The sequence below is a fragment of the Prunus mume genome, linkage group LG6 (assembly GCF_029339155.1).
Source record: "Prunus mume cultivar Tortuosa linkage group LG6, ASM2933915v1, whole genome shotgun sequence".
Classification (NCBI taxonomy): Eukaryota; Viridiplantae; Streptophyta; class Magnoliopsida; order Rosales; family Rosaceae; genus Prunus; species Prunus mume.
In genome coordinates, this window is record NC_142703.1 from 17815371 (window position 1) to 17831900 (window position 16530).

The 16530-nt window shown below is 38.6% G+C and overlaps 3 protein-coding genes across 10 annotated transcripts; 1 reads left to right on the forward strand and 2 right to left on the reverse strand.

Moving 5' to 3' along the window:
* The first annotated feature begins 4821 nt into the window (after positions 1-4821).
* Positions 4822-7718, forward strand: LOC103335647 (BTB/POZ domain-containing protein At1g63850-like). Its single transcript, XM_008238662.3, has 2 exons — positions 4822-6086; positions 7125-7718. Exons 1-2 carry the CDS (start codon positions 4908-4910, stop codon positions 7404-7406), a joined length of 1461 nt encoding a protein of 486 aa, XP_008236884.2. The 5' UTR covers positions 4822-4907; the 3' UTR covers positions 7407-7718.
* Positions 7719-8071: 353 nt separating this feature from the next.
* On the reverse strand, positions 8072-11398 carry LOC103335648 (uncharacterized protein At1g01500-like). 4 transcript variants are annotated; one of them, XM_016795301.2, is made up of 4 exons: positions 10953-11398; positions 10669-10769; positions 9169-9979; positions 8072-8523 (listed from the first exon to the last, which is right to left on the reverse strand). In XM_016795301.2, exons 3-4 carry the CDS (start codon positions 9874-9876, stop codon positions 8299-8301), a joined length of 933 nt encoding a protein of 310 aa, XP_016650787.2. In that variant the 5' UTR covers positions 9877-9979; positions 10669-10769; positions 10953-11398; the 3' UTR covers positions 8072-8298. The 4 variants fall into 4 exon arrangements, with proteins under 4 accessions (XP_016650787.2, XP_008236885.2, XP_088910671.1 ...); XM_008238663.3 differs by having other exon boundaries at positions 10669-10776; positions 10953-11183; XM_089054545.1 differs by having other exon boundaries at positions 10669-10784; positions 10953-11182.
* A 1090-nt stretch (positions 11399-12488) lies between these two features.
* On the reverse strand, positions 12489-15836 carry LOC103335649 (envelope glycoprotein). Of its 5 annotated transcripts, none has more exons than XM_008238666.2 (4): positions 15599-15835; positions 15334-15452; positions 14800-14841; positions 12489-12746 (listed from the first exon to the last, which is right to left on the reverse strand). In XM_008238666.2, exons 1-3 carry the CDS (start codon positions 15748-15750, stop codon positions 14822-14824), a joined length of 291 nt encoding a protein of 96 aa, XP_008236888.1. In that variant the 5' UTR covers positions 15751-15835; the 3' UTR covers positions 12489-12746; positions 14800-14821. The 5 variants fall into 5 exon arrangements, with proteins under 5 accessions (XP_008236888.1, XP_008236886.1, XP_008236889.1 ...); XM_008238667.3 differs by lacking the exon at positions 12489-12746 and adding an exon at positions 13401-13781 and having other exon boundaries at positions 15599-15836; XM_008238664.2 differs by lacking the exon at positions 14800-14841 and having other exon boundaries at positions 15599-15833.
* Between the last annotated feature and the right edge of the window lie 694 nt (positions 15837-16530).

The window sequence follows — 16530 nt, forward strand, 5'->3', positions numbered from 1 at the left end:
AAATTATGGAAAATTTTTTTTTTCTACAAATATTGTTCACTTTTCACACCAAATCTTCATATAAATTCATCTCCTTCCAAGATTTTTCACTTTCCACACAAAAAATTATACTACTAAATTCTACTTGTGTAAAAATACAAATGGCCTCTTCCATCGAAATCGGAGGCGCGTGGACAACCGTGGAAGATATTTTATTGTGTGAGTGTTCGGTCAAAGATGGTCATTGCCCGATCACGAACAATGAGATGAAGTTATCTCATATGTGGACAAAAATTCATGAAGAATTTTGTAAAAGATCAGGTTTGGCTCGTACGGAAATGGCATTAGCTAGTAGGTGGAAAAGTTTGAATAAAGAGTTAGGGAAATGAAGAGATGTGTTGGCAAAAAGCGAGAGAGAACATTCAAAGCGGTCAAAATCTTGGCAACGAGGTAAAATATTTCTAAATGCCGTTTTATTCAATTTAATGTCACATTTTTTTATAAATATTTTCTTGCATTTTCAATTTTATTTTTTTAATAGATTATTCAAGTACAAATGTGGTTCGATGCCATTAACCAATGCAAAAAAGTTTCATTAATCACTAATGTTGGGACATTGTGACGAATTGTTTAAGATTCAAAATTATTTCCACTGGTCCGATGATTGTGTTGAATGAGACGCCACTCCACGATTCACAAGTAACTGATTCGCTATTGGACTCCCCAATGGATCAAGACTTACCAATTCAACGTGAGCCGAGGCCTATTGAGAGAAAGGCGGCAAAGGCCAAGAGAAGGAGCACTTCGAACATTGAATGTGCAAAAATTTTGGAGCAAATTGCTAAGAACGGCGCATTGAGAATTGAGAGAGACTTAAAAAAAGAAAAAGCTGACAAGGCACAACACAAAGCATATGCAATTGAAAGGGAGCAGGCACAACAACAAGACATGGAAGACAGAGAGATGAAAATCATGGCCATGGATACAAGCCATATGTCTCCTGAAACAAAGTCCTATTGGAAGCTAAAACGAAGGATGTTATGAGAAGAAAGCTTTTCAATGACGATGGACCTAGAAACACAGATTGGTTAAATGATCAAAACCATTAGGTTGTATTGAAAGAGTTGTCATATATATTAATTTGTTGTATTGTTTCTCTTTTATTGAATAAAGAAATTATTAAATGATATAGCTATTTATTAAAAACATTTCATACATCAAAACAAACCTTAATCATTACAAACCACACACAAAACAAAGCATAATTAAAAATAAAGCATAATTTAAAACAAAGCATAATTTAAAACAAACCATTATTAAAAATAAAACATTAAACTTGACTTCATCTACTGTGATTGCCTTTCGTCGCCTATAAGTGCTCGATCAAGTCAACTTGACATCTCTTGTGAACATAAGAAGATTGCATTTCCATATAACGGTCAATCATACAGTTGTTTTATCTACCGTCCCTAATCAACGGTTCGTGCTCGAGTACTTGTCCATTTGCTTCCACTGGCCGTTCATAAATTCTTATCAATGTCGTGTTGATGGGATCGGGTTCGAACATATCTGGGGCATTATAATCGTACTCATCCTCCATAATCATGTTATGGAGGATGATGCAAGTCATTATAATGCTCGGAAACACCTCTTCATCAAACATACAAGCAACACCCCTAATAATTGCCTAACGAGCTTGCAAGATACCAAAACACTTTTCCACATCTTTCCTATAACCCTCTTGAAAGGCAGCAAAGATTTTTTCCTTATCCAATTGGGGATTCGGAATTGTTTTGACGAATGTCGTCCACCTTGGATAAATTCCGTCAACTAGGTAGTACCCACCCGAGTATACGGTATTGTTGATTTGATACGTGATCTAGGGGGAATGACCTTTCAACACATCGTTGAATACCGAGGATTGACCAAGAACATTGAGGTCATTTTGGCCATTCCTATTCCCATAATCGGAAACTTCAAAAAAGGCATGCCAAACAAATGTATCGAATGATGCAACGGCCTCCAGAATTATACTTTTTTGGCCATTCTATTCCCATAATCTCTTTGCCAAGAAGTTGGGCAATTCTTCCACTGCTAATGCATGCAGTCGGTGCTTCCAATCATGCCTGAGAAACCTTAAGCCTTGGCTTTTTGTAGAACCCTTTGGAGGTCCCTAAGCTTTGGTTTGCGGGGGTAATCCCTCGTGTAGAGAGTTTCTATTGCACCATAGAATTTGACGAAGCACTCTAGGATAGTTGATTTCCACATCCTAGCAATCTCATCCACCTGGTTTGCAGATGCCCTATACGCAAGCATCTTTAAAGCAGCTGTAAGTTTTTGCTTTGGAAAAAAACCCAAAACCCCAATAGCAACGTACTTCTGAATGAAGTATATGTCATAATTGCAAATATCATGCATGATTTTGTTGAACGAATGAGACTGCATTCTATATCTCCCTCGAAAATAAGAAATAGGATATAACGAATTTGGGATAAAGTAATCTTCCAAGAGATTTTTACCTAGAGAATGCCTATGTCTGTCCACGTTCAGGACACAACCATGGTGGTGTTGTCTTGATTGATTAAGCATACCCACCACTAAAACAACTTCATCCTCCTCTTCATCCAACTCACGATCTTCTTTAGCATGTCTGTGCCTGATTTCTTCATCTTCTCGATGTTGCCTCTCCAACATCCTCCTCATGTTAGACATTGAGAGTAGAATGTGTTTTGTAAAATCTGAGAAATGAAAGGATAGAGAGGATATGATGTGAAATGTCTGAATTGATGGTGTAGTTTTATAGAGGGATTTAGAAGATAGAGATGACATGTAGCGCAATTTTAAAGAGTGAAAATCTTATCTAAAATATGAGATTATAATTTTATAATAAATATCGACACGTGGCAACCGAAAATCTTATTCGAAAATCTTATCTAAAATTTGAGATCTAAATGTTACAATATATATGGACGGGTGGCAATCTAAAATCTTATTCGAAAATGTTATCTGAAATTTTAAATGAGAATTTTATAATAAATAGTGACACGTGGCAACCGAAAATCTCATCAAAATTAATTGTTTAAGTATAAAAAATAGAAAATAAATTAAAGTGAATAGTAATTCCCTTGCTCTTGCCTTGCCTTTTGTTAGGGGTGGGCACGGTTCAGTTTGGACCGATTTTTACCTCAAATTGAAACCGAATCCGGTACTATTTATCTTGTTCAGTTCGGTCCGATTTTAACAACAAAATTTTTAAAATCGTCCAATTTGGGTTGAATCGGTTTCAGTCCGATTCGATTTTGAACCAAATTATTATTATTATCTTTTCAAATTATTTTTTTATTCAAATTTCAACTTAAATTTTTTTTTTTTGGGTCTTGAAAATTAACAAATTATTCAATTTCATGCAAAAAGAAATATTCAGGCTAGAAAAGAGAGATGTTTTGAAATTGAACTTGGGTAAATATTAGTTATGAGATTAAAAATATACAAATTTATAAATAAACCAAATTCTAGACATATATTTATAAAAAAAACCCAAACACTATTTAAACATAGAAACACACCCAAAATCAACCCCAAAGTCAACAATTGTATATTTTTTGGGTGTGTTTATAAATGAGTTTTGAGTGTGTGTAATGATGGGTTTTGGGTGTGTTTATAAAGTGTTTGGGATGTTGGGTTTTTTTATAATTTCAGCATTTTGGGTGTTTTAGTGAAAAATATAGCATTGGATATAAATAAATATTAAAATTATATATATTTTATTTTGGTCGGTTCAGTTCGGCCCGATTTAGTTTGTTAAGAGTATAGAACCGAAACGGGAACCAATTTTGTTCAGTTTTTTGGATTAGGTTTGACTTTTTGGTCAACGAGGTTTTTTTGGGTTTTTCCCGATCCAGTTTGGTTCGGTTGATCGGTTCTTCGATTTTGATGCCCACCTCTATCTTTTGTAGTAGAAACAAAATATGTAAGATCTGCCACTATTCACATAAATAGTGACAGACCTTGCTTTGCCTTTGCCCTATCCTTGCCCTTTAGAGTGGAAATGCTCTAAATACACAACTTCATAGCTAAATAACATATAATTGAGTGAAAGCAAGTGCTTTCACCGGTCATGTTTTGATTCTTGAGTTTTGTTCACAAGCCAAGAAAAGAAAAGGAAAAATATTAATCTGATCCAATGGGCCTTTTTGCAGGGGAGTTGGTTCACTTGGGAGTGTTTGTTAGTGCATATCCAGCCCGTGGTCCCATCTAATCCTTTTATTAATGATTAATTTACTTTAAATTTAAATTTTAAAGAAGATATCCTCTCTGGGATCTTCAACCTTATCCACTTTGTTAAACTAGTACGCAACTTCTGAAAATGATAGCCACCCTATGGCCTATGATGATGTTTTATTTGAATGTCCCGAAAGTTCTCCGATGGGCTCTCTATTTGGATAAATTTTGCTCTAATAACTCAAATTTAAGTCAATTATTTACATATATTTCTTTTTAAACAAACGATATTAAAGAGGAGAAATCGAACCTACGATCTTGAATACATCACTTGAGCTATAGCTTTATTACAATTAATTATATCATTAGAAACTAAAAAAAAAAATTAACATTGTCTTCAAAAAAACTTAGCATATCCTTTTTTTTTTTTTTTTCAACAAGACAAAATAAAGAAATGTGCTAATAGATTATCTGTGGATTCATGTGAATATATACGATATTCTAAACTTGTCTAATCTTAGCAAAAGAAAAATAAATAAATAACTTACCTAATTTAAAAAAAACAAACCTTAAGCATCACGCATGGGATAATTCCACGTGTCCAGCCTGCAATACTTAGAAAACTGAAAGGCCGAAACTGTTCCTTCGCCCCAAAAACGAAAAATCTAGACGCTCGTTCCCAATTGTCAAATCACCCAAATCCCAATATGGTAACCGGTGGTGCCTCCAAAAAGCGGCAACGCGCCGTACACACCGCCAACTCACCAACCGCCAGCAGCTCCAGCCGCCCTTGCGCCGCCATCATCATCGACTCCGACTCCAAACGACCCACCCACCCGAACCCGATCCCGAACCCATTTCCCAAACCCAGCCCAACCGCTCCCCACTCCTTCAACGACCCTTCCTCCGCCGACGTTCTCCTCCGCCTCTTCGTCGACCCCTCCCCTCTCGACCCCCCAGCGACGTCGTTTTCTACCTCCCCCACCGCCCAGCCCCAAGACGACGTCGTTCTCCACCTCCACGCCCACGCCCTCCGCCGCTGCAAGTACTTCGCAGCCCTTTTATCCGACCGATGGCAGCGCCACCCACAAAAAGACGCCGTCCGCAACATCAGCCTGCGGGTCCCACCGACCCCTGGCGCCATGGATGCCCGCATTGCCCTCCTCGAACTCCTCTACAACTCCGACCTGGCTTCCGCCATAACCACCGTATCGGCCGCGCTCGACCTTCTCCCTGTCGCTTCCGAGCTCATCTTCGAGGACTGCGTCCGATTCTGCCTTCGCTTCCTCGAGGCGGTTCCATGGACGCAAGACGAAGAAACCCGAGTTCTCGCCCTAATCCCTCATTTGAGCGAAGACGAAGCCAAAGACCTCATGGCTAGGGTTTCGGGAGCTTCCGATTCGAGCGAGGAGATGCTGTACGGCCTCATCCTTGCCGTGACTCACAACCAGAGCATGGCGTTCGTCAAGGCCTTCGTCGCGAAGCTGCTGCGCGAGTTCGGGTCCAGAGAGCTGGTCGAGCGGGTTATGGATCGGGCGTTTCAGACCACCTTCAAGGTCGTCAAGGAGGCCATGGAGGAGTACACGAGCCCTGGAGTCCGTGGCAACCATGACGAGACCGAGGCCATCCAGAGGATCAACCTCCACACGGCCATGACCAACGGCAAGCACCTTCTGTGGCTTGTCGAGAGGATGATCGAGCTCCGAGTCGCTGAGTCCGCCGTGAAGGAGTGGAGCGAACAGCCGGCTTTCACCGCCGATTTGCAGAGGGCGTTTCGGGACGACGCGTGGAGGAATATCGTCCCGAGCCTCCCTAGCGTCTTGCTTCGCTGCACTTCGAGGCTGGTCAATGCGGTCGCTACTGGTACCATTTTGGTTGCTTCTCAGGTATTGTATTGTTTTCTTGTTAGAGTGGTTGAATATCATGTGCTTGAATTGCTTGCTTGGGTTTTTGTTTGTTCTACTTTTGGCTATTGATTGGTTCACATGGTGCGTTCCTCAATTAGTTTTGATGTTTGTGGCTCAATTTTGATGGGTATTGCTCAACATAGGAGCTTCTTTGGTTATGTTTTTCACCCCATTTTTCAAATTGATGGTATGGTTGAATAACATTAGAAATTTAGAACAGAACAGGAAGGGGGAGCTAATGTGCTCTGATGTGGATTTCTTCAAATATTAGCAAAATGGCCTTTTGTGTGGAATCTTATTGGGCTGTTTGGATTTATGCTTAACACACCTGAGCTATGGCTATGGCATTGACAGAACCAGCAGTCGGTATGTTCTGTAAATGGTTCTTCAATAATAATTTTGGATTGTGGAAAATGGAAAGAAGAGTGGAGAGGTGGAGGGAATTTTAACAGTTTTCCCATTTGGATGGTTAAATGTGGATAGAAATGGAGAGAAGAGAAGAGTCTCGCAATCTTATGTTTGGGTCACTTTTTACAACTCTGGAATTGGATTCGGAGAAAAAAAAGAGACTTGCATCTTGTTTGATTATTAAAAGTGGAATTTTTTTCTCCATTTGTTTCCTATCCATCCAAACAAAAACAAAAGATAATAGAACACTTCTCTGTTCTCTCATATTTATTCTCTTTTGTTGAAGCGGAAAATACATTGTATGTTGCTTTTTACTGAAGTGTGTATAGGCGAGATCTATGCTCTTTTTCCTCTTTGGCTGGGTGTGGTTATTTCCTTAAAATATGCAGTAGTTATGTTTCTCTTTCTAAACCGCGCTTCAGAAATATGTTTTCCAGTTTACTTGATAATGCCTCTTGGTTATTAACACAATTTCACCACTGTTACTCGCATCCTTGTTTCTTAGGTGTTCAGGGGATTAACCAAGTTATTTCGATTTCTACTTTTGAAGTTACTGGTGTCCCAGACAGATCATGTAACCTAAAACTGGTACCTATAATTATTTTTCAGGTGCGAAAGAAGCTTGTCAAAGATTGGCTTCCAGTTCTGATTGTTTGCAAAGACAATAATGCTTCACCTCTGACACCGAGTAACAAACCACTGTACTTGGATCTGGAAGAGACATTCCTCAGAATCATCTCTACACTGCCTATGCCAGATGCACAGGAGTTGCTGCAGCAATGCCTCAGCTTCTCTACCCGAAATGTTGAGGACTGCCCTCACTTGGTCACGGCATTCAACACCTGGTTCCGCCGTGCGACTCATCCCCCTCAGGCACAGAATCTTTGTTAGAACCACTTGGGGTTTGTCTTTTGTTTATAGATGAATTAGTGCTGCCTTATAGTCTTGCCTTGTGGATATTTAGGCTCTCCTCTGGCATTGTGCATATTACCCTGTTGCCCTGGAGAGCCAAAAGTTTGCACCAAGTATATATAAACATAGAACCTCTGCAACAAAAAGGAAGTTTAACTGCTTTTGATGCTATTACTCGTAGCTTGCCTTCCTGGCCACCTGTAGTTTTTCAGTTTACTTGAATTTCAACCAGTGGTTAAATTTTGAATGGATAACTGGATCCTGGAAAATAGATTACCCCTCTTCGGTAAATATTCGTTTTGTTCGGCCGAGGTGCTGATGCCACTCTTGTACACATTTATATAAATAACTGTTTTCAAGTTGTATTTGTTGGCTCACTAACTTGAAACCAATTTTGGTAATTCTGAATTGATCCGCCATCAAATTTGGGGCTTGCTTGCTCGTGCTCTTGCTCCTCTATCATGTCATTTGGGTTTGAGGTTTGCGAACTGCAGATGATTTTTTTTTTTTCTTCTCTTTGGTCAGTTATTCCAGGCTATCTTTGTTACTGGCAATTCATAAGAGGCTTGCGCTCTTTTTTTTTTTCTTTTCAAGAAAAGCACTCTAATCAAAACCCAACAAGTTGGTGAACCATTTAACAAGAATGACGTAAATTTTGGTCACATTCCGTTCAACCAAAAATCCACTCTTATCAACTCAGAAACAGGTTTTGGGAACCTGTTGCCTTTATGGTATGTTTACATTTGAAACAAATCACTCCATTATTTCAGATAAGACATGAACCTTGATCCAAAAAGGGATATGTGAGAAACCACTTAATACTTATCTGGCATTGGATTGTAGCTAAAATGAAAATATTTGGAAATTTATATTACAGTAGCTGCCTTCTAAAGTTCCGGGTGGTGCCTTGGTAGGTTCGTATGAGCAACCCGACTCCAATGCCAACCCCGACACATATGCTCAAGCCAATCCCAACACCCACTCTCACACCAGCATTGAACCATGAAAGCTCTCCATCTTCACCTTCTACATATGCTGTCCCCCAGTACATGTTGTTTTCTCCATTTTCTGGTTTGTAATATGAGTATTCCGACTCCTGTGAAGTTAAATTAAATTGACATGTTCAAATCGAGACAAATTAAAATGAAATGCAGAATGCTTGTTCAGCTGCACAGAAGCATAATGCAAGTGAACTAGGACTCAGCTGCACAGAAGGGTTTTGAAAACTTAAATGAATTTAGTTCTATAGGTATGCATAGTATGCAATATGGCCTCAAAAGACAAAGTAAATAAGTGATAATTTCCTATACTTTGAACCATTCCATCTCCTTAGCACGGTATCTGTTCTATTTTCTTAAATTATTATTTCATGAGCGAATTCGGGGCTGGAGAATTTGCCGAAATAAAAAATCACAGGAATATCGTACATCTATACCAGATGCAACTCAAGGACATATAAGATGTAGAACTGAGTATTATTCTATTGATCTGTAGTTTCTCAACACAAACCCGTATGGCCAAAAGATTGTATTTGCTAGTCTGGGCATCCAGTATGCAATAACTTATCTGTTTTGTTTATTTTTTTTATGCTGATGTAACAGCAGAGCATTGAGCAGTAACAAACCATGAAATCAGATCAGCCATGGCCATGGCTAATGAAACATTAATATAACAAAGGCATCTCAAACTGAAATTCAAAATACATAAAGCCTACAAAAAATACCAAATGGACAGTAGGTACCTGAAAATCAAATCTAGAAGGATTGTTCCTCTGGTTTTCAGTTGCCTCATACTCTGGTATGGAATCCAACAACCGTTTCCTCACATGCTTCTTCCAAAGGCCAAGCTGCAAAGTCTTTGTTAAAATTATTGGAGTGCCCGAGAAGGACCCCGCGATGTATACCTCAATCGAAGGTGAAGCAGATTCTGCACCGGTAAATTGCTTTCCTTTAAAGAAGCCACTGCTTGCACTTATATCAGATTCACAATTCATGCTCCATCTCTGGCCATGGTGATCTGTTTCTGCATTGAAACCATTACTATTACACAGTTCTAAAACCCCAGATAGCACAACAACATCTTTATCGAAAACCTCAAACTTTACACTTCCAGTCATTCTTATACTGTCAGTGCTCACAAATGTAGCTTCTTCAGACTTCTTATCTAACCGGTCCCTTCGAAGAAGGGTTGTTGCCCCATCTGAATTGATGCTAGTTCTAACACCATTGACTTCAAGAAGGGTATCAGGATCCAATGGAATATGATTTACTGTGAGGAATTCTGGAGCAGAATCATCGATCTCGTATTTGCTAATTCTAACATAAAAGACTCTTACATCAAGCCAGGGCAGTGATACCTTGATGCAGGTTTGGTAGTTGGATTGCCTCACAACCATTTGGCCATTATCAGTTGGCCCATGGCCATTTGATGCCTCATAAAAATTACCCATGATCCTCAATGGTTCACTTTTCCTCAATTAAATCCTTCCACCTCACTTGAGTTGATGAATAAAGATAGTCCATACAAATGGAAATCCTATAAGCATGAAGAACCTGCATCCATATCAGTGAAAAGAGAAATTTATTCAAAGTGAAAGAACTCTCTGTTTGTAAGAGAAGATTAGAACAAAACCAACTACGACAAAGGGGAACCCAGTTGTAGAGACAAAACCATTATCAGAAGAATATAAAAATAGCAAGAGAGGAAGCTAAACTTAAGTGAGAAACAGAGAACACATCAAACATGCAAGTTTTTCTGTAAGAACTCAAGTGAGAAACAGAAAGCTATTAATTGCTGAACCTGAGCAGAAAACCATATATGCAAGTTTTTCTGTAAGAACTCAAGTGAGAAACAAAAAGCTATTAATTGCTGAACCTGAGCAGCAGGAGAAAGGCTTCCATGAATGGGGGATAGCAACCCCGGCCAATAACGCTATGACATGCATGATAACATTTCCACGTGGCATAGCATTATTGGTCGGGGATAGCAGTGCTATCTCGTTGCAACTAAGTTTTTCTCGAGCTGAAGGCCAAAGAAACACCAAAGCAAAGCAAAACAAAGAGATAAAAGAAGGGATCAGATGGGAAAAAAAAAAAAAATCGAAATTTGAAACCCAAAGATTAATGGCTGAAGCCCAACATCAGGGTTAGTTTTAAAATCACATCAAACCAAAAAACAATATACAAAAAATAGAGAGGGAAGACTAGAGAGACAAAGCCAAAGGATTGAACTAAAAACTTACAATCTGGTAGCAGCAGAGCAACAAAGCTAAAGGTATTCTTCTACTCCAAATTGTTGAATTAGTATAGAATTCAATACAAGCATTCAACCCAACTGCTGACCCTGCAAACTGCAAAACTAGTTATCATCATAATTCGTAACTGACTGAAGAAGAAATTAATAGACCTCACAGACCCCAACAAAATGACCGGCGATAAACGACATATTTCCCACGACATTTAACAAGCAGACAAACTGTGTGTGTGCGTTTAATCACCAACACTAATTTAGTAACGTAAAACTCACCACATCACAAACATCTCACAGGCTCCAATGGTCCGATACACCAAAATAAAAGCTTTTGATCCACCACAGAAAATTTGTGGCCAGGAAAAGCAAATCACAAGCTATCGAATCAGAGAATGGAGAGCTACCCAAGTTCTGGCTATGAGAAACAGAATTGGGTTGTGATTGATTTGCAAGAAACAAGACCAACCCAAGTCCTCAAATTCAGAAAGAACAACTGGGTGTTTCTCTTAATTTCGGATTTTTTAGGTTTATTTATAAGAAGTGGGGGCCACTCTGTATCAGATGAGATCTTATCCTAGAAGGAGAGAGAGAGAGGGCATGCAGGTAGGCCAGGGTAATGAAATGAAAGGGGCGTCCTAGCATTTTCGGCCGTAAGAATCTAATGGAGGAGGATCTTAATCCCATGTCGGTAAAATAGAACAGAAACTACTTAGATTTCGACATCTTTTTCTTGCAAGTTGCAAGCTTTAAGGATGAGTTGTAGCCGTGTATTAGTATGAAGGCAAGTTTTACCAAACGATTGAGCATGGCTAGTATTAAGGCTAATGGCGGGGACCAACAAGGACGTTGACGTTTAAAAACAGGGTGGGCTGTGAACATAGGAAAATTACGACATTTCTCTGCTTTTTGCTTTATATGTATAGATTATACGGACAATATTCACTTGCCGAACTTATATGTACTGCTGCTGACCAAGCCTTTCGGTGAATTTTCTGCCTAATCTTTGACGATTAAACTCTTTTAGTTTGATTATGATTTCAATTAAGGACAATTTGTTAAATTTACAAACAGATATCGACCTTCTGTTACGTAATAAACGAGTGGAGGGGTGAAATAGACCTTTTAGAGTTGAGTAGGTCTTTCTTCAATTTGCACCTTGAAATGTTCTTGTTACATAATAAACGTGTATAGGGATGAAATCACCAAATTGGAATTCTCATTCTGACTGCGGAAGTTCTCTTTGGATCTAAAACTCTAACACGCTTAAAATGCCAAATTTGCCTCTCCATGTGTTCATCATGTGACGAAAAGGTCAAATTCTGTTTGTTAAATATACGAATTGTTCTTAATGTTTTTAATTCCCAAAATTAAAACTACATGTCCTCCAAAGATCAGATGATAGCGAGGACCATTTATAGACTCACCCATCACCATAGGTTTGTTCGATTGATAAGTCCTCACATGAAATGTTTCTTTGTAGCATGCGCTCTTATATGCGTTCATTCGTAACTTTCAGTTGGCACTCATCACTCGTAGCACTACTAGAATGAGTACGTGATCACTTAGGACTCGTTTGGCACTACTTAATAAGCGTTCTTTTTTGTCATTTCAAAAACAATCTCAAACATATCCTTGATTGAAATCAATTTCGACAATTGAACATCGCATCTCCAAATTCCAACAATTAACCATTTATCTATGTATTTTAAAGATATGGCATTAACATCTTCATCTGAAGAGGAGAACATTTGGGTCAAATTCTCATGAATCTTATGAACTTGATAGAAACTTGCTAGTCACACTAGATGGATGTTATCTTAATCAACCGAAACAATGGAATTACAATGATGCGAGAGGTTTTCACGGAAATCGTTACATCATGTGCCATCACCCATCACAAATGTCTAACAGTTGAAGTAAAAACCAAAATTGATCACAGAAATCCTTTAAGAAATAGCAATTTATATGCCATTAGCACATAAGGAGGAGCGCAGTACAGTTCAACTTGATCGAACCGAGGCCAGGTTGCTTGGTTAAATTCGGTTCATATTCAGCTTGAATCAAGAAGCCCTACCCAAGAATAATTTATAATTAGCCAAGGTTAAATTCTCATTAAACAGAAATCATCATTTACTAAAGAAACATATGTGAAAAATCACACAATTAAAGTATCTAACATTTGAGGTTCTCATGTTTGAATAGTTTAGTGGAGGTGCTTTAACCCATTAATAGGTCTTATTGCAGAGTATTAAAACACATAAACTTCACAGGTGATCAGACTATGCAGTACCTGCAAGATTATGGTAACTAAGCAAATTTTCTGCATTTCAAATGGACAGTCGAACAATTCATCCATCACCTTGACAGGTATAATTTACTCTCTAACATAAAATGAGATATGCCCGGTTGAACTAGGAGGATGGCAATTGAATAGTGCCCCCACCCTTCAAGCCATGTCAGGCCTAATCACCCAACCTATCTCAACTTTTCCTATCTATATTATAGAATACAAGAGTCACCAACTATGGCTTCAACTTAGCACCACCCATCAGGGTGCTCCCTAGGGAACTATCTCAAATTTCTCTATCAGCCATTGGTCATTTTGAAACCCACGAAGAGCAGACTGAGGGAATCTCATGAAAATTTGCAGGAACTCCAACCCAGCTATATTTTCCACACAATACAAGTTTGTAAATGCTTTGGCCATTTGATTGCACACAAGTCTTTTCTATTTGTTTTTAAATTCTTGATTTAACAAACCCTAAGTCCTACATTGAAGAATAGGCAAAACCAAGTTTAGCTTCACTCAATCAGTCTGAGGTCACTTATTGACACAATCTCTATAAGTGAACGCATGTGTATTCAGGACAAGAAAACACAAAAATTGTCCTCAGACGCCTACCTTAGAAACGTACATGTAATAATTAAGACAAAGTGAAAACTATAATTTTGGAACATCAAGTGTATCTCACACAATGCAATTGCCAGAAAGCAAAGGAAAACGAAAAAAGGCAGAGGATGGAGTAACCAATATGCAAGCCAATTTGGTTCAAAAACTTGAAATGACCCGAGCCTGGAGTCTTTATCACCGAGGAACTGCAGCTTCTAGAAAGTCCAATGAAGAAATAGGAAGAGATCAGCGGATGAAGAAATTCTACCGATAAAGAGAAAGAAAAAAAAATTTGTTTACTGTGAGTAGGATAAAATATATTGATGAAGGGTGTGGCGCGGAAGAGCCTAAGATTAATACATCAATTCAAAGGGGAATGATGACAACAAACTGCATCATATTTCAGATCAGCAGCAAATCAACAAAGTCAGTGGTTCTTTCATGGAACCAGACTTGCACTAGCCTACATCCTATAGATGTTTTGAGAACAATGAGAAGATTTTAATTTGAAGATGTCCAGCTTGTATTCTTATTTTCCTCTATCTACCTAGATGGAAACAAGAAGATCAAGTACATACAACCTTCCGATAGTGATGTAGGACACGTCCTCATCAAATAGAATATCCCATATTTTCATACCTTCTGCTGGCAGAGGTAAGAGAATTTGGCAATGAGCAAGAAATGAACACAAACAGGTCTAGCTGAATAATGCTGTGACCTAAAATATACTTAAATTTCTCCCTTCCCCCTGACCAACAACCAGCCTTGCACATTTTTCTATTTTTCTTCTTAATAGCCATATATAGTAGTATGATCAAATATGCCATTTTTCCATCTCAAATTATCAATTATCACATAAACCAAGCCTAACAGTAATCTCATTGTTTCACATTCACATTAAAGAATATACACAATATATGCAACTATGAACCATTAAAAGAAAATATATTGACAACACAGAAAGTTGCAAAGAAAAAATACATGCATCCAAGTGGATCATTTTTATCAAACTGCAATTTCTGTGCACATTCCATGTAATTTGAAATATAAAAAAGCAGAATATCCTCAAAAGTACCACTGAATATCTAACGGAAGTTTAACAGCAGCAACTAAGTAGCTGAATTAACCAAGCTGACATAAGCTACGCAATACAGAGTCCAAAAGTTCAAGACAGGGAAGATTCTTTTTCTGTTGAGAAAGTGACACAGAAGGGAAAACCTATGCACTGATTACCTCACATAGCCAGCGGGCCTTGTCACAACGGTGATGCAAGACCTATACCACGATGCAGAAAAATGAGTCAGAAGACACCCAACGCAGAAACAAGAGGTAATCAGTGCGTCACTAGACAAGAAATGACTACCTTAAGAGCTATCCATTAATGAACAGACTGTATTAACCATGTCTGTGCACTGGAAACTTAAATTAACATCTAACTTTGACACTGACCCAAATTTTGGTTCTCCAAATTAATGAGCAAAGAAGGCTAAAATTTATGTAACTGGAGAAAGGAGACAGCTTTGTTGAGAATTATTTCTTCTTTATTTACTCAACTATTCCAAAAAACCAATAAATCCTAAATCTACTTCACACAACAACCAAAAGAAATACGAAAAGAACTACAAAAAAACTCCCTACTTCCCATTACCAATATAGTTATAGGTCCGAATAACCAAAAAAAAAATAGGTCCCTAAAGAAACAGAAAAAGAAAACAGTTCAACAAGACAAACATAAATGAAAAGAGGAAAAGAGAGTAGGTGGGTTACCTTGAGAAAGGCAGCTCCAGCAGGTGGAATCGACGGCAATGTTGGATTTGAGCCGAGCAGAAGCAATGGCACTGTGAAGTGGCATCATTGACTCCATGCTTCCCAATACCGAAACAAACCTATACAAATTGCAATGACAACAATTTCAGTTATTTTGCTTGTATTTACATCTTTCTTGAGGGAAAATGGGAGACCAAAAATGGGTTTCCGAAGCCATTGAAATTGTCAAAAACTTCTGAGTTGAAGAGTTTTGAGAAGATTGTACCTTGTAGCGCAAGGGATGGTTCTGGTGGCCGAAGCAAATGGAGACGACATGGCTGCAGGGTTTAGCGAGTTTAGGGAGCTCTGGCTGAGGGTTCTTGAGCGAGCCATGGATCTCGAGCCGGCCATTAGAGCTGATCTGCAGAGGGAAGCCATTTCTTGTTTCGGGGGATAGAGTAGCAGTGTAAAGAAGCAATGAGTTGAATGAATCACAGGTTCGATGATGCAGAGATGCAGACTCGCGCTTAAACCCTACCCCCTTGCTGATGCGGCTTTCTACGACGCCGTTTCGGTTCGCACTAAACACCTTCTGTCTTCTTCCTTTGCCTCTAGCTGTTTGGGCTGGACCGAGTCCTTATGATTTAGGGCTTGGGCAAACTTTGCCCGATGGGCCAGGTCAAGTCATTCTCGGGCCTCAGGTCATTCGGATGTATAACGCAATTCGGCGAAATGACGAAATTGGATCGTTTGCGCAGTTGGAGGATGGCAGTAACTGAAAAATAAGTTTATAAAAAATAAATAAAAACTTAATTTTCAAGATAGGTCGTTTATAAAATAAAAATAAAAACTAAAAAAAAAAGTATTAAGAAGATTTGGACAGACTTGGTTTGGCTTGTTCAGTTTGGTTTCTTGCTTTTAAGTTTAGATTTTCTGGGTTAAGCCTTATCCCTTCATAACTTCAAAATGATGCTTATTGTATATCGCATTTCAGTACTTTTATCTAAACAAAAACAAAGACAAATAAAGAAACTTTGTATATACTAAGAAGAGAAACTAAAGCCGATCAAAATCGTGGTACAACTATATTCATCTACAGCTATCACTTGTAGAGTTAACATCTTAGATACAAGCCATGAGCTCTTCCATATATGATTCAGTCCATTTAGAGTAGCTGCTGTCGACATTCTCAGAGTTACTCGGGCTGCAAGCATCCTC